At 42.2% G+C, this 18,225-nt stretch overlaps 1 protein-coding gene across 1 annotated transcript in view; it reads left to right on the forward strand.

Annotated features, from left to right (window-relative positions):
• The window catches only part of LOC100380761 (latent-transforming growth factor beta-binding protein 1), a 117,210-nt gene that overhangs the window by 75,498 nt on the left and 23,487 nt on the right, over positions 1–18,225 (forward strand). Inside the window, exons 12-19 of the mRNA XM_082964495.1 lie at positions 1,434–1,456; positions 2,402–2,513; positions 3,087–3,173; positions 9,926–10,051; positions 10,575–10,700; positions 12,566–12,691; positions 12,993–13,112; positions 17,602–17,724. Coding sequence (XP_082820621.1) covers positions 1,434–1,456; positions 2,402–2,513; positions 3,087–3,173; positions 9,926–10,051; positions 10,575–10,700; positions 12,566–12,691; positions 12,993–13,112; positions 17,602–17,724 — 843 coding nt within the window. The remainder of the gene's footprint in view (positions 1–1,433; positions 1,457–2,401; positions 2,514–3,086; positions 3,174–9,925; positions 10,052–10,574; positions 10,701–12,565; positions 12,692–12,992; positions 13,113–17,601; positions 17,725–18,225) is intronic.

Raw genomic sequence — 18,225 nt, forward strand, 5'->3', positions numbered from 1 at the left:
ACACAATTCCCTCTGTACCAGGTGAGTCAACATCACACAATTCCCTCTATACCAGGGGAGTCAACATCACGCAATTCCCTCTATACCAGGAGAGTCAACATCACACAATTCCCTCTATACCAGGGGAGTCAACATCACACAATTCCCTCTATACCAGGAGAGTCAACATCACACAATTCCCTCAATACCAGGAGAGTCAACATCACACAATTCCCTCTATACCAGGAGAGTCAACATCACACAATTCCCTCTATACCAGCTGAGTCAACATCACACAGCAAGCACCAGTAGAAGAGCAGCCATCTTTACTAATGTACTCCAGAAAGACAGAGACAGAACATTGAGATGAGCTGGGACTCAGTGTGACTCATAGCTGGGAGTTGCTTGGTCTTTTAGAATTCAAATAGAGTGCTCTGTGGAATTTGGCATCATAGACTGTAACACATGGGCCCCGGGGCCATGCTTTTGTCTTTTCACTATGCTGTCCTGTTTTGATATGTGGAATATCGTGTACCTTCAGTGCCAGCGCACTTTTTCGTAATCCACCCTTCAACAAAAGGCAGCACATAAGTGAAACAAAAGACAGAACCGATTTGTATGCGTGAGTGTGTGGGGGTCTTTAAAAACATCTCTCACCCAGACACCAACTCAGTTCCACCCTAGATGGGATGATGAGGATTCACACGCTTTGGCTTGCCCTCACCACTCAAACCGCTGGATTCTGAGAGGAGAGATGGAGTTCCTCTCTTTTATTGTTCGGGACATGCTTGGCGGCCACTGAGGGGAAAGAGAAACTTGGCCAGCGGTAGAGTGCACAGACTTATGCAAACTACAGCTCAACTTCTCTTGAGCACAGAGGATCCAATGCCGAGGACAGACTCAGACAAACAATAAGAGGAGAAAGTCACTGCCAAACCTGTGTTGATTAGTGTTTGCGTGACACAAGGGTCTATGAACCCTGGTGGAGGGAATTTATTTTACGCTGAATGTTATGCTTCGTTCATAACAATACCGTTGGTTTTTTATGACCTCCGTAAAAAGGCAAGAGGGTTGAGTTATGACATGGTATTTGGCCAGTGTTTAAAATAAGGTGTTAGCGGAGCATCCTTGTTACTGATTAACATTTGTACGTCGTCCATGAAAAATATCACGTGTTGATGTGGTCATGAACAGCTAACAGTACCAGTGAATGTGACAGTCTTATGGATTGCAAATCATTGATCCTCTCTGGCCCGGGTTTATTGATGTATTCAAAAGCCTGACTATATTTTAAAGGAGAACTATAATGTGAATGTTGCCCTAAAAAATACAATTAAATGATGTACTTGTCTCTGACAAACCTTGGTAGTCAAGGGCAGGTATATCCAGCCTTGTGCTTTCAAACGGTCTCACTCTTTTTGTTGTTTTTGTTTTTATATGATCTTCATGGCCAGTTGCCACAGATGCTCCTGAGCAGGTAGGTTGGGTTTCTTCTGCAAAAAAACCAACAGAAAATAAATAAGCTTTCTCGCATGCAACGAGAAGTATTCGTCCTTCAGCCTCTATGGCAGCAACCTGCAGAAGCAGCCTGCAGCATCACCTCTGCATGAAGTCGGCATCACCGCTGCATGACTTTGAGCCAATCAATGCTCCATGCTTTCAGCCTAAGCGCACTTAAAGCATTCACAGTGGAACAATGCTGTTCACAGCTGGTAAGACTTTGCTCTTTGCGCTTTTGTCCAGCCTCATACTGTAAGGCTGCGTTTACTCAGGCAGCCCAATTCTGATCTTTTTCCACAAATTGGTCAGTTGACCAATCAGATCAGCTCTTTAGCCAGTAATTGAGCATCTGATCAGAATCGGGCTTTATGTTTAAATGCAGCCTAAGAGCCTCAAATACTGAACAGTCCGGAAACCTTTCTGTAATGGATTTAGTATTGTATTATGACTTTTGAATTATGTAAATATAGAAGCTCTCTTTTACATTACCTGGTCTTGGTTCTTTCAGAGGTAAAGTAGACTCAGCTGCTTGAAACTCTTTAAAAGCTCTTTGACAAGGGTGGAGTAAAGTGAACACTGTTGCGCAATACACTCTGACAAACTCCAAATGTCTAAAAAGCTGAAGTCAAGTTGGAGTCCACACAACTGACTTGGGCATTCTATAGACCCTGTCTGCTCAATGACAACAAATGTTTCGCTTCCCACCATCTTGCTCTACAATCCTTTCAAGCACTTTCCTTCCTTCAGCTGCCATGCAAGCTGATCTGTAATTAGTGTACCGCCGAGCGGCCTATATGACGAGCTCACGCATGACAGCGGTGCATGAGCGGCGCTTGCTCACTGAAACCTCAGATGTCTATACGGATCAGTCCATTGAGCCCCGAGGTCCATACTGTGTTTGTCTTGTGTTTTGTCCTTCAAGGAGCTGGTTATTCTGGAGGCTACTAGTAGTAGGCCAGTAGTTGAGGTCGAGGCTGGCCAGCCACAGCTCTCTCCCGGTGTCTCTACCATGAGGATGGAGCCGGCCTTCCCAGGTGTCTCATCCATTTCCTTCCCCTCTACTCTCTCTGCTGCTATTTCAGTCTCACTGGGCTGGTGCCCACCCTCACAGGGCAAAGCGTGGAAGTTATTTAATTATGATGGTTGTTTTGGCGCTGTACTGTACACTATGTAAGTGGGTCTCCACTGGGGCTTTTCCGTCAATTTTACCTGAAAGAATACAAATGAAAATGGGTTGGGTTTGAAAAATATATTATGTTCTTTCCCTTGTGACAGGTCTAATCGTCATAGTGGAAAGAGCACCTGCCATTTCTGATTGGTGTTCTCCAGGCTCTAGTTTAGGATTATCTTAATTCAAACTCAAGGTTTCAATTGTTGTAAAAAGGGTTCAATATGTATCCAAGCTGGACAAATCTTTAAACAACTGTCAGCTCAGCACTTGACGGTGAAGAGTGATTTATGTCTGTCCGCTGGGATTGTTGATTTCTGCAGCGCTCCGTGTTACAGTTTCATGACAATAACTCAACATTGAAACACTCATTTTAAAGACCACGGAAAGTCTGACTGCGCTGTTCTCTCCCATGGCTCTATCTGTCCTGGTCTCGCAGAGGTTGTGGAGAAAACGTCTCCCCCTGCTCCAGCCCTGATCCTCCCCTCCAACGCTGGCCAGGACATCGCCCCGACTCAGTCAGCAGGTAAGAGCCCACAGTGACATACAGTGACACACAGTAACACCGTGACATCTGGACACAGTTTAGTCGACTGGTCAATGTGCTGCTGACCGGTTAGTAACTTCTATCCCTGCTACAAACTCTAAGCTATCCCAAGCTGATTGTGTAAAAATCATGAATGAATAGAGGCACGCAGACTGGCACCATGGTACTTTCTAACTCTTCCGGACCTCCTCTCTTTGTCCTTGGGGTTCTACCCCGTTGTATTTCGGGCTTCTTCTATATTTAGGAATCCTGTGTTGCTGTTGAGGGGCCATGGCAACTTGAAGTCTCTCTCTCCACTTTCTAGTTGTGAATAGTTTAACAATGGTCTAACAACATCCTCATAAAGGCTTCAAATCACTCCAATGAAAATGCAGAGCAACTTTTTCTTTCTCTCCTGACCCTTAGAGAAATGTATTTGGGTCCTGTATTGTTTTATTTCAGAGACTCCCATTTTAGATGTTGTTGCTGTGGTTATTTGAATCGGAAGGGAAAGGCCAGTGAGGCCAGTGATTTGTGCCATCGCTAGGCAACCACTTGTGTGAAATGCAGCTGTTTTGATACCCTGGGCGAGGAAGAGGGGGGAGCAGTAGAATAGAGATAGTGTCGGCACGGAGACAAGTGTGGAGGGAGGGGAGTGGGACTATCTGGTTCCGGGCCCACAAAAAGCACCTGGACCAATCAGGGGACCGCTGGGGTATTTGGAGTTATATTTGCTAGGCGGACATCCAAGCACCCAGACCGCTCTCATCTTAGCGTTTTACGTCCTGGTGTCCCGGAAAGGTGACACCAAATTAAGAAGCCACAGCAATTAAGCCACCTGATGACACATACTCTGTAAACTGTGATGCATAATTGCGTCTCTCTTTTTTTTTAATCGTCCTGTCATCCTTACTGTGATCAGACTCTGGTCTCTGTGACTCAACGCTTGCTAATCATTCTCTACATGACGTTTCTTTTTAAAGCACATCCTCTACAAAACAACAATAGTTTGATTGTAAACATGGCGGAGATGCTCTTTAAGATGTAAAGCGACTACACTCGCTAATCATTCTGTAGCTCAACCAATCAATCAATCAGTCAATCAAATGATTCTGCATTTTACAAATACATTTGTAACAAAGTGCTAAAATATAACGCTTGACCGAATGGATGAGGGAAATCTCCTTAGGTGGGGAGAAACCTTGACAGGAAGCAGACTCTAGAGCAGGAGCCCATCCTCTTCTGGTTGGCTGATGTCTTCCCTAAATCCTATATAAAACACAACAGTCATTTAATGTAACTGTATTTCTGAGGAGATGCCACTGTAGCATATTTGAGCAATAAAACCTCACCTATTGAAATTTGTACAGTAATACTCAAATTCTTTGTAATTCCACCATACTGGCCTGCTGAGCTTTGAAGAAGCAGGGATGCGTAATGTATTGTTAATGTGATCTCGAGCTTGCTGACATTTTGACTACCATTTCCTCAGTAACACTGTAATTCTTAAGTACTATATTCATAATCTATCACCACTAATTTAATACCCCTTTAATTTTCTCTTCTTCTCATCAAGTTCTGAAATGGCAAACCGTTCAGTCACTGTGATTGGACAGTTGTGCAGTTTCAGGCTTATATGATGGAGTCCTTAAGTCTCTGGAACTATAGGTCCATTGGCCCACTTCTGTAATATGTCTGCATATTGGACCCTTTTGATGGGCATTAGACACTATGATTCACTCTATTCCCTACTCTTCCACTGTGTTATGTAAGGCAATCTCCCACAGCTGACCTCTTGTCGAGTCTGAGTAGACCGATTGATGCACCTAGTGAGTAGGTTTTTGGATTTTACCTTTATTTTAACAGGGAGTCCCATTGAGACCAAGATCTGTTTTGCATCTTACAATTACAAATTGCACATAGGAAATACACCAGAAAATACAAAATACAAAGAGAATACAAAAAATGTAATAAAGCACACTCATGAAAAACAGTCACATTCCACAGCAAAGAGGTCCCCAATCAACACTTTTAAATCAAATCAAATCAAATTGTATTTATCACATGCGCCGAATACAATAGGTGTAGACGTTACAGTGAAATGCTTACTTACAAGCCTATAACCGGCAATGCCTTTTTTAAGAAGTGTTAACCTCTGCGAGATCTGTGCCCCCCCCCATGGGACAGTTGAGCTAACGTGCGCTAATATGATTAGCATGTTAGTAACAAGAACATTTCCCAGGACATAGACATATCTGATATGGGAAGAAAGCTTCAATTCTTGTTAATCTAACTGCACTGTCCAATTTACTGTAGCTATTACAGTGATTGAGGAGAGTGCACCGTTATGAACTTGAAAATGTATTAATAAACCAATTAGGCACATTTGGGCAGACTTGATACAACATTTGAACAGAAATACAATGGTTCATTAAATCAGTTTAAAACTTTGCACATGCAATGCTGCCATCTAGTGGCCAAAATCGAAATAGAGCCTAAAGTGGAATAATACATTGTGGCCTTTCTTTTGCATTTCAAAGACGATAAAAAAAAATATTTAAATAACATTTTTTTTGTATTATCTTTTACCAGATCTAATGTGTTATATTCTCCTACATAAATTCACATTGCCACAAACTGCAAAGTGTTTCCTTTCAAGTGGTATCAAGAATATGCATGTCCTTGCTTCAGGTCCTGAGCTACAGGCAGTTAGATTTGGGTATGTTATTTTAGGCGAAAATTGAAAAAAAGGGTCCGATCCTTAAGAGGAAAGTATTTACAAAATAAACTGAAGTAAAACATTTAGAAATACATAAATAAAATTGAAAAATAAGAACATTGAATAATAACAAATAATTAAAGAGCAACAATAAAATAACAGTAAATGCAAATAGTCCGAAAATCACATATACATCCATTTGTAGGGAACTCTGAAGATTGTTCCATACTTGGGTGCAAAGAAACTAAAAGCTAAAAGTCTGTAGCAACAGACGGAATTTCATTAGATAGCCATCCCTGTGATCTGGTATGGTAACTCATACTTCTATGGGTAAGTAAAGATGTCAGGTAATGAGGGAGTTTTTACAAAATGCAGCGTTTCGACCTACATGAGGTCAAAGAGGGCCAGCCTACTTTCTGATAGAGCAAGCAGTGATGAGTGCAAAACCTCTCACCCGTTATAAAACGAAGTGCGCTGTGGTGAACTACATCTAACGGCTTTAACCCTTTACACTTGTAGGAATTGGCCTATATGGATAGGGCTATAAAAAAGAAAGAAAGAAGGTCGCACACTCCCAAACATTTAATGGGTATAGGAACCAACATTTAATGGGTATAGGAACCAACATTTAATGGGTATAGGAACCAACATTTAATGGGTATAGGAACCAACATTTAATGGGTACAGGAACCAACATTTAATGGGTATAGGAACCAACATTTAATGGGTACAGGAACCAACATTTAATGGGTATAGGAACCAACATTTAATGGGTATAGGAACCAACATTTAATGGGTATAGGAACCAACATTTAATGGGTATAGGAACCAACATTTAATGGGTACAGGAACCAACATTTAATGGGTATAGGAACCAACATTTAATGGGTATAGGAACCAACATTTAATGGGTATAGGAACCAACATTTAATGGGTATAGGAACCAACATTTAATGCGTATAGGAACCAACATTTAATGGGTATAGCAACCAACATTTAATGGGTATAGGAACCAACATTTCGGAACGCAGTGCTGTCTTCAGGGTTACATTGTAACTGCTTGATACAGTTATGTAGACTAGCAGTGCAATTAGTGGAACCAATGAACACAGTGAGGGGTGTGTCATAGTAATTAAGGTAATGAGGGATGGAAAACAATGAAACAAATACTTTACAGCATGTCAATACATGCGGACAATTATTTACGTAATCTTATGTCAACATGATTAGATATAATAGAATACATTGTGCTAATATCAACAATCATTATTGTTACATTTCATTTACTTTCATCTTTGTTTCATTACTTAATTTCATACCTTGTTGTGGTTCAAACATAATGCATAATGAGCATCATCAACATGGGAAACATGACATGCAGTATAAGCTAAAAAACTGTGGGCCAAAAAAATTCATTGGGTTGAAATGGCCTGAGGTCAAATTCAATATTCAGACCACTAGGAGTCAGTGTTTTTAGATAGGAGATCCATTAGGCCTCCCTCTGTAGTAGTAGGGTACAGATCAGTGGCGGTCAGTGCCATTTAAGATGAGGGAGTACGATTATTTTTTCATGAGCATGGCCTTATTTCTATTACAGAATATTGGATGACTATCATTCTTATTCCATTCACCCAGTTCAATGTAACAGCGACAGGTTTAGGCAACTACATGATACTCAAATATTCGCTATACCCATCATGAGGTTGCTACAACCTAGCCTATGAATGACAGTTTACAACGTAGGTGTGTCGAAAGACAAATTTGAGGTGACAGACAGTGACACATGGACAGACAGTGACACTCAATACCGCCTTGCACATTATCGCCTGCATCTAGCTGATATAGAGTGTAATCATTAGTACAACAGTTGCAAACAAGAGTTTCTGTTGGACAAATTCAGGTATGTTTATCCCCATTTATTCACGTTTGCGAAACATTTTTTGGTGGAATAAATACACCCCTGATCACGCGTAGACACAGTTCAGTTTCATAGAAGCCACGTTTTATTATTTCTCGCATCTATGAGCTCTCCTCCTTTCACCTCCTTTCACCTCTTCCCTTGCGTGTGGACTTCAATGCACAACCCATCAGCTGTATTTGACCAGGCAAAAAAACCTTTCCAAGGCAAACCACTACACACAGCCTACATTGCTGTCACCACAGAACTTACGCGTTTGTAAACCTGCTACAATCATGCAGTAACGTTAGTGTACAGTAGTAAACAGTTACACCGGCGGGCCCCTGTGGCAATAAATTAGTAAAACCAAAAGCTTACCTTGACTTGGAAGAGTTCCAGTGTTGTGTTGGAAAGTCATAGCCAGCTAGCTAACATAGCATCCCTCTGGTTCAGCAGTGTGTTTCAGTAGGCTAAACTAGCAAGCTGCATTTGCATCTCTCTCTCTCTGTCTCTCTCTCTCTTTCTCTCTTGCTTCTCCTTTATTTTGGAAGAAATGAATTTGTTCAAACCTGATGAACTACTGTCTTTCTCTCTCTTTGAGTCAACTACTCATCACATTTTATTCATTGCAGTACTAGCTAGCTGTAGCTTATGCTTTCAGTACCAGATTCATTTTCTGATCCTTTGATTGGGTGGACAACATGTCAGTTAATGCTGCAAGAGCTCTGATAGGTTGGAGGACGTCCTCCGGGAGTTGTCATAATTACTGTGTAAGTCAGTCCATGGAAGGGTGTGAGAACCAAGAGCCTCCTAGGTTTTGTATTGAAGTCATTGTACCCAGAGGCGAACGGAAGCTATCTGTCCTCCGGCTACACCATGGTGCTACCCTACAGAGTGCTGCTGAGGCTACTGTCGACTTTATTTGCTAAATGGTGTGTTTTAATCAATTATTTGGTGACGTGTTTATATTTAGTATAGTTTCATCTAATAAGGATAACTTTTTCCAATGTTTTACTATTTTTATTTTTATGAAAGTATCTGAGGAGGATGGTCCTCCCTTTCCTCCTCTGAGGAGCCTGCAACTGGTCTCGATGTTACCTCTCCTTGATAGAGTAACATGCTCGATACCTGTGTATTTGAGGGAGGAGATAGGATGTTTAGCTTCAACAAAGTGAGCTGCTACTGTGCAGTCGGTATTCTTACACCTGATTGAGCTGCGGTGTTCAGCTATACATTGTTTTAACCAAGTTTCAGAGAGTACAAGAATGTCAGGGTTAGTATCTTGGACCCAAATGCCTAACATATACATTTTTGAGTGAATACTCTGCACATTTAAAGAGATTCTCTGGTACTTTTGTATACTTTTTAGCTAGTAGTTCTGAAAGTAGCGCTCACAAGCCAAAAGTGGTCCACACAAATTGCATATTATGTCACGTGCAGATATGTACACCACATTATTGCGCTCTCTCGCTCTGATGTGTGTGCATCTTGCTAGCTGTCTCTCAAATGGGGAGGGGCTGAAGCTCATTGGCTGGAACTCGAATTGCTAGGGGGCTGGCCCACGTGGGGGAAAATGTAGGGGAAATGGCGCCACACAACTTCCAGGAAACAGTTGCTATCAAACTAGGAATTTTGCGGCTAATTGAGGTAAGACATTAATTCTGCTCATAGATTATACATTTATGAACTAAACATTGACATGAACTAAACATTAACACATCCAGCCCAAAGCGTGAGGTTTAAAAAATGCAAAGTTCCGGAGCATGTCTTTAAGTTCGTCAGCTCAAGAACCTTACGAGATTTAAAGTCAGAGGGGGTTTCCAAGCTAATCAGCATTGGCTTATCAGCAGTTGTTGGTTGAGCGTGCTGAATCTTTGCCAATATCTGTCATACAGAAACACATTTGCAGCCATGAATGGGAAGTTGATGAGAATATCGGCTAGGGAGAGGAAAGGCCATTTGCAGGAATGGAATATATTTGTTTATGCTGCGCATATAGAAACAGTATTTATGTATTTAGTATTTGAAGAGTAGCATGAGGTTTCCTCCATGATTGTGTTCAGCATGCATACTCAAAATCCTGCTATTTGGGTCTCTCTCTCTTTCTCTCTTTCTCTCTCTCTCGCTCTCGGCCAGAGGTGGATGAGTGCCAGGTCAACCCTCACATCTGTGGCCAGGGGATCTGCTACAACACTGTGGAGGGTTATACCTGCGCCTGTAACAAGGGCTACCAGATGGACGAGACACACACCACCTGTGTAGGTAAGAAACAAGACGTCAAAGGTCACGTCCATTTATCAGACCAATGGGAATGGACTCTTTTTGTCATTTGGTCTGATTGGATTAGGTTTTCACTCTTCACATTTGCCCCAGAACATATATTCATTTAATTACATCAGTAAATGGGAATATTTTTTACATTTTATTTAACCTTTGTTTAACTAGACAAGTCAGTTAAGAACAAATTCTTATTTACAATGACGGCCTACAATGACGGTCTACCCATGTCTTATAAGCTTCTCTGAATGTACTTGTGCTATATAATGATTTAACTAGCCTTTCAGCATTTTGGAGGCCTCTGTTGATGTATGAATAGTTATGTGTGAATGTTGTAGATACTGTCGAATAATCATTTAGGTACCGCTTTGGTACAGTGGTGGTTTGAAATGAACACTATCTATACTCCTAATCCTTTAATCCACTTCCATTAGTATGTCAGTATGTCTCTAAGCAAGTTGACCCATGTTCCATCCCATGACTCCTGCCTTGCTACATCGGTGGACAGATGTTGATGAATGCCTGGAGTCTGTGTCACTGTGCTCCAACGGCCGCTGCAAGAACACCCCCGGCAGCTTCCTGTGTGTGTGCCAACCAGGCTTCATGACAGATGAGGAGGGAACCCGTTGCGTTGGTAAAGTCATTTCACACACATACCACCACGCTCCCTGAGATTCAATACGTGTCGTGCAGCGCAGCAGCAGCCGTTCGGATAGCCGTTTGGGTGTTTTCATTTTTGTTGAAATCCCTAGTTATTTCCCCAGTTGTCTCCAGTATAGTTCCCCATTGGCATTATCCCCCCTCCCTGGAGATAGGGGCTGCATTTTAGGAGACGACCACAGTGTGGCCCATTAGCGACGTCCTCCCCACCCTCCTCCCCATCCCGGGATATAAATTCTGGGAACACTGTCATTAGGTGGTTTCTGGTGTTTCTACACAGATTTTCTCTTCCACAAAATGACACAAAATTAGGTTTGCGGAGGCATAAAGCCAATTATTATTTCCCCATAGCTGTACTGTACTGTAACAGTCAAACGTCTGAAAATGAAATATGAGGATATCATTTATCACTGTTTGCCAGGGATGTCTATGTGGATATGAGTACTTGATCTATTGTTAAGAAGAGCGCAAAAACAGGCAGCTTAGAGGACAACAGCCCTAAATCTTCAATAGAGGGATGGAACATTGAGTGACTGGTTATACTTGAATCCAATGATGAAAACGAAACTATACTGGAGAAAAATATAAATGCAACATGTAAAGTGTTGGTCCATTGTTTTCATGAGCTGAAATAAAAAAATCCCTGAAATGTTTCATACACACAAAAAGCTTATTTCTCTAAAATGTTGTGCTCAAATTTGTTTACATCCCTGTTAGTGAGCATTTCTCCTTTGCCAATATAATCCATCCACCTGACAGGTGTGGCATATCAAGAAGCTGATTAAACAGCATGATCATTACAAAAGTCTGTAATGAAGCCCTTTTGTGGGAAACACTCATTCTGATTGGCTGGGCCTTGCTCCCCAGTGGGTGGTGGGAGCCCACCCACCACCCATGTTGCACTCCAGCCCAGTAATGTGAAATCCATAGTTTAGAGCTTAGTGAATATATATTTCAATTGACTGATTTCCTTATATGAACTGTAACATCTTTGAAATTGTTGCATGTTGCGTTTATATTTTTGTTCAGTATAAAAATACTTTGAAAACACTTACTTAACCAGAGGCAACACTACATGACAAGTTAAAACCGAAAGAAAGTTTGCACTCCATGTCCAGTCTGTTTCTTGCCTGTCGTCGTTTTGCTGAGTCATGCATTTACACTCTCTACTTCAAGGTGGGGGGGATGTTTGGTTTCTAAGGATACCACTCCCCTCCAATTAGAGTCCCTGTTTCCTTCATTGTTGGTTCTGTCTTTTGTAATGTCCCACAGGAAGTCCCACCCAGGGCCCTCAGAGGAAGTTTATGTCACCTTAAGCTGGCTTTGGTCCATTTCAGGGGGCTGGGAGGGCATGAAGCAGAGACAGTCCTGGCATGAATCAGCAATGTCCATGTTATTCAGTTAAAGTCAAGGAAAGAGCGTCATGAGCCACACTTCTAGCCCTCTGTAATGCCAGACTGTCCAAATCGTTTAGGTAGATGGATATCACATTCAGACTGGGGTACATAGACAGACCAGGAGATTCCATCACTTTAGCCTGAACTTCCGCTGTCCTTGTTGATATTGGACGGAGTAATGTCTGACATGTTTGTAAAACAGAAATGACACAGCACTAAAATGATTTGTACCCCATCACATTCCTCCAGGGGTTTGGGGATTATGCTTATGTTCTTAATGGGTTTGGGTGAGTACCAAGAAAGGAAGGATTATTCTTGAAAGATTGAGTATCTTTGTTGGAGCCAAGTTACTATCCTCAAATCTCTCCTTCTCGCTCCCACTCCCGTCTTTCCCTCCCTCCCTCTCTCTCCCCTCCTCTTCCTCTCTGTATCCCTCGCTCAGATTTAAACGAGTGTCTGAACTCCCAAGCTTGTCCTGAGGATGGCTTTTGTGTCAACAGTGTGGGTTCCTACAACTGTCGACACTGTGACAGCGGCTACAGGATGAGCCCAACAGGCCAGTGTGAAGGTACAGGAAGCGCCCTTCAACGATTTGGGTTCTATTTGGAGAGCTTTAGGGGCAGGAGAATTAGAGGGGGGTTCATGGGAAGACAAGGCCATGGTTGTTTCTGACATATAAACAACATGATATGCATATTACTGACTTACACATCACCCACACTTAAATCCTTGGCCCTTTGTGGTGTTGATTCAGTGCTTGCCTCTCTCCTTGCCTCTCTCTTTCTTTCCCCCCACCTCTCTACTCTCTCTCTTTCTCTCACTCTCTCTCTCGCTTCTCTCTTCTCTCTCTCGCTCTCTCTCTCGAACAGATATAGATGAGTGTCTGGACATGGGTGTGTGTCCATCCGGCATGTGCGTCAACTTGCTGGGCTCTTATGAGTGTGATCCGTGTCCAGAGGGCTTCCAGGGCCAGGGAGGACAGTGTGTCGGTATGTGACTGGACATTCTCCTTCTCTCACAAATAATCAGGAGCATCCAAATTACTGGAGCGGCTTGGCTCTGAATTGAAATTCCACCAAATTCCACCTTCCACCAATTTGTGGAAAAAAACTAAAGAACATTTGTTTGACAATCCATCTTTCTGTGTCTTGTGCGCTGGTGTGTTTGTGCAGGCATGTACAGTTTAAATATAGATGTGTGCGTGTGCATGCGTGTGCTTTTGTGTGTATCAAATCGAATCAAATGTATTTATATAGCCCTTCTTACATCAGCTGATATCTCAAAGTGCTGTACAGAAACCCAGCCTAAAACCCCAAACAGCAAGCAATGCAGGTGTAGAAGCACGGTGGCTAGGAAAAACTCCCTAGAAAGGCCAAAACCTAGGAAGAAACCTAGAGAGGCACCAGGCTATGAGGGGTGGCCAGTCCTCTTCTGGCTGTGCCGGGTGGAGATTATAACAGAACATGGCCAAGATGTTCAAATGTTCATAAATGACCAGCATGGTCAAATAATAATTCACATACTGTGTACAGTATCTGCGTGTGTGTGTGTGGGGGGGGGGGGGGGGGGAGTCCAAGAGTTTCCTCAGAACCCCTGAGCCACAGTGCTGGTTCACTGCTTCTCTGTCTTCTCAAAGCCCTCACACAGACTGAAAGCAGGGGAATTGGGACCCAGACTGTATTTTTCCGACAGGGTATATATTGAGATGATATCACTATTTAGAATTTCTACTATCCTGCACTGACAGTTCTAAGTGTTTACCGTGCTGTTGGTCATATACAGAATGCAGTGCTGTAGCTAGGGCTGTTACAGTGACCTATTACCATCACACCGGCGGTCACGAGTCATGATGGCAGTCAAATTCCATGTTCCACCGTTTACGGATAATTAGACTTCTCCACGCTCTGATGCTGCTGATGGTCATTAGTAGACTACCAAACTAGCTAACTACCTGGTACTCAGCACTCTATTGTCCCTCTAATCACTCTGACATCAATGCAAATGTTATGTAAAATCTAATCAAACACTTCATGAGAGCCCATGAGCTCATGTTGTGCAATATTTCTATAGGCTCTGCAACTGCTTCAGAAAACAGAGTGATGGCCTATTAAAAAGAGGAGGATCCAATCAGTTTTCTATAGGCTAGGCCTGCTATATTTATTTCTCAACCTTCCGAATATTAAGCACGTAGCTTCTTTTTAAAACAGGAGTAAAGCCTACCTGGCTGGCATGAAAATGAACCACAGGGAAAGCATCCTTCATTCACTATTTAAGTGCATAGATGACATGTATTTTTTCCCGCTGCCCCTGTTTCGATACAGGTGCATGATAATGGTCCATTCCAAATCAAAACATTATTTCCCACATATATTATTTAGTATATGTAAAGACAAGATTAAATCAAGAAGTCTGATATTGACAATATTAGCCTAACACTTGTGAATGATATATTATCACTTGTGAATGATGCCCAGCTTAAGGCAAGAATCCTAGTCGCACACCTCATGTAGCCTAGCCCATAGGCCTATATGTTTTGATAAGGTTTGTATCACAACTAAAGTTAACACATTAATCTGCTTTACGATGGGTCTAGAGCCTAACTGGCATACATATGCAGCGCTTGAGTTTCAAGTTTGGGGAAGATAATTCTCACCATAAAAATGCATCTTTATAATAATTGCATGTAGTCACTTTTGAGAATGGTGTTTTCCTGCTAATGGAACATTCGTGGTTATAGTCTACTGCCGTGTGCACATTGCTGCACTTATAATGTGAAGAAATAGCCTAATAGTTTATCAACATTTTAAGCTAAATGTTCTCATCTGTTGCTTCAGACTCTTTGCATAAAAACAGTTTTTTTTATGCTAGTGGTTGTATTAATTTGGGATCTATCACATCCCACAACTGTCCCAGACTGTTTGGAATATTTATTTCTTGCACAGAACAGAATAGTTCAACTTTTGTACTATGGGTATAGTAGATTGACATAGGCTGGTGCTTTTGCTATTTGTTAGGCCTACTCATCTTGTTGGCTGATGAAAAGTAAATGTGTACAGTTATTCCAATATCTTCAATATGTACCTCGGAAATGGATAAGGACACATGCTGTTGCGTCCCGGTGTGTCTGTCTTCACTTGTAGCCTGTGAGAAAGACCCGATCACGTGACTGAGAGCCATGTGAGTGAGAGGTGCTTCGGCACGCAGCGGGGAGAAGGGAATTATAATTATCATATTCAGATCAAAGGCATAGCACCACTGGTGCAAAAGGCATAGATTTTTTAGGGGCTTAATGGCCACACAAAGGGAATGCAGCTGGGAAATTCAAGGCATTATCAAGTGCTTGTCAAATTGTGAATGAGAGACTGGTGAAGTGTGTACAGCTTGCGCAAAAAACAACATACAACTTTAAAAAAAAATCATCATTAGAGTCGCATCATACAGCCTTAGAATGTATTAAAAATCAAAACATATAGCTCTACATTTGTTACATAAATAACTCTAAATGAATCATATAATAGTACCTGTTTCTTTGTTAACCGCTCAACACAGAATAGCCGCATGTTCATGTGCGCACTCCCTCAAATCGTTTGGAGAAAATATATTTTTTATAAAATAATGCTACGGAATTCTAAGTAATATTGTCTGCTAAATGAACTAGTGTAGCCCACAGCCATATGGCCTAGCCAGATCAGGACCTGCTAAATGAACTAGTGTAGCCCACAGCCATATGGCATAGCCAGATCAGGACCTGCTAAATGAACTAGTGTAGCCCACAGCCATATGGCATAGCCAGATCAGGACCTGCTAAATGAACTAGTGTAGCCCACAGCCATACGGCATAGCCAGATCAGGACCTGCTAAATGAACTAGTGTAGCCCACAGCCATATGGCCTAGCCAGATCAGGACCTGCTAAATGAACTAGTGTAGCCCACAGCCATATGGCCTAGCCAGATCAGGACCTGCTAAATGAACTAGTGTAGCCCACAGCCATATGGCCTAGCCAGATCAGGACCTGCTAAATGAACTAGTGTAGCCCACAGCCATACGGCATAGCCAGATCAGGACCTGCTAAATGAACTAGTGTAGCCCACAGCCATATGGCATAGCCAGATCAGGACCTGCTAAATGAACTAGTGTAGCCCACAGCCATATGGCCTAGCCAGATCAGGACCTGCTAAATGAACTAGTGTAGCCCACAGCCATATGGCATAGCCAGATCAGGACCTAACATAAGGACAACTCAGAGTGTGTTATTCTGTTCTTCTGAAATAGACTACATTTTCTTCATATCATGTTTCTTTAGACCTGTCTAAAATAAATAATGGATTTATTGTGAAGGTGTAGACTATATTACATGGATTTATTAGACTTTTTAAAATGTAGATGTTCCAAAGGTCTGCATCAGTGGCTTGTAAGCTATGCGTGGAAGCCAGGAGATGCTAAATGTGTTTATGTTAATTAACGGTCAATTACTGTGAGACCGGCAGTTATTTGCTTGACCGGCTGACACAATTTCATGACCGCCACAGCCCTACCTGTAGCCACCTTCTAAAACTCACTAGCTAGATATGGAATGCGCAGTAGGTCGCTGGGTACAGTCTGTATTGTCAATGAGGTACATGATGCCTCACATCAGCTTTAATCCTAGCTCCAGGACATCATGTGAGCTGCCTGGGAGACCTGCAGCAGAATCAACGCACACCTTCTAGGAGTGAATTTCCTACACTTTATAGACAGTGTTCCACAGCCATATTATTTAACCATGAGTTTCAAGGAATAATCAAATCTCATTCCTAAACCGTTTCTGTTTAATGGACAAAGAACACCTCAGGAAACAAATGCAGTATTTCTGTTTACGCTCAGTACATTATAAGTCCCGCAAATCAACCAATTAAAAAGCCTCCATATGGACTCACATTTTCCTGGAAGTCGACCGGTTTCTGTTGAAACCATAGGTGCGTCACTCAGCCCTTCCAGAGAGTACGTGTTGCATGTGGTGGATGGTTGACTGTGAGGTTGTGAGTAGTATTCACACAGTGTCCTGACCCAGCCAAGCCACAGTGGGTAGACAGGGTGCAGGTCGAGACAGGAAATCATTAGGTCATGTGACACATAGGGAGACCTCAAGAGTCTCACTGGAGGTAATGGTGCTGGTTTAGGTCCTTAGCTAGGTCATGCCAACTTTCAATGGGTCTGTTTCGTGTGGTTGTATCTTATGCAAGATAATGAGGGTTGTTTACACACATTATGATGCCGTTCCAGGTGCATTACCTTAAGCCAAGTGAAGGTTGGCCCAAACATTGGTTTTGAGATCCATTAAACACACTGGGAAGCATGCAAAAATAACAGTGTGCTGGAGTTTGGTTTTCTAATATCATATCCAACATGGCAGCATGTTTAGACATTTGAGATATTAAACACATTGTAAAAACCTTTGACTACATTTCTTTCCCTCCCGTTTTCTTGACTCTGCCCAGATGTAGATGAATGCCTGCACCAGTCAACTTGTGCCAATGGGAAGTGCTCCAACTTTGAGGGATATTTTGTCTGCTCGTGTAACGATGGATTCACGCTCAGCTTAGATGGACAATCATGTGAAGGTGACACTCTAATTCTAGTGCTTTATGGTTTTATGGGACTTTCAAGTGACAACCCAAAACTAGCTCTACCAAGTCCCTGAATGATCTACAAGACTGGATTCCATTATTACTGGATGATATCATAGTTTAGAGAGAATCACCATTTTAGTCCAAACTGAATTAGCCACTGGTTAGAATCTTCCAGAAAACCCATAAATGTAAACAGCATAATAGCGGCAAAGAGCGAATGTCGTAAAAGTAAGCACATATTACCTCATAATCACTTATTTGTTCGGGCACTGTTTGTATATGTGACATAATGAACGACTCGGCCTGTCTAAGACTGTCAGTTTAGCACAGCAAAGCACTTTTCCCGAACTTTTCCCACAGTGTCTTTAATGCCAGTCACAAGGCGCCTTGCTTAAGATGGAGACCTTGTAGTGCAGGTTTATAAATCATTCAGAATTGGCCTGGCAGCGCTCAACCTTTTCAGCGGACCGTAGTGCCCACAGTGAAGCTATT

Source organism: Salmo salar, chromosome 01 (genome assembly GCF_965601325.2).
Source record: "Salmo salar chromosome 01, fSalSal1, whole genome shotgun sequence".
NCBI classification, from domain to species: Eukaryota; Metazoa; Chordata; class Actinopteri; order Salmoniformes; family Salmonidae; genus Salmo; species Salmo salar.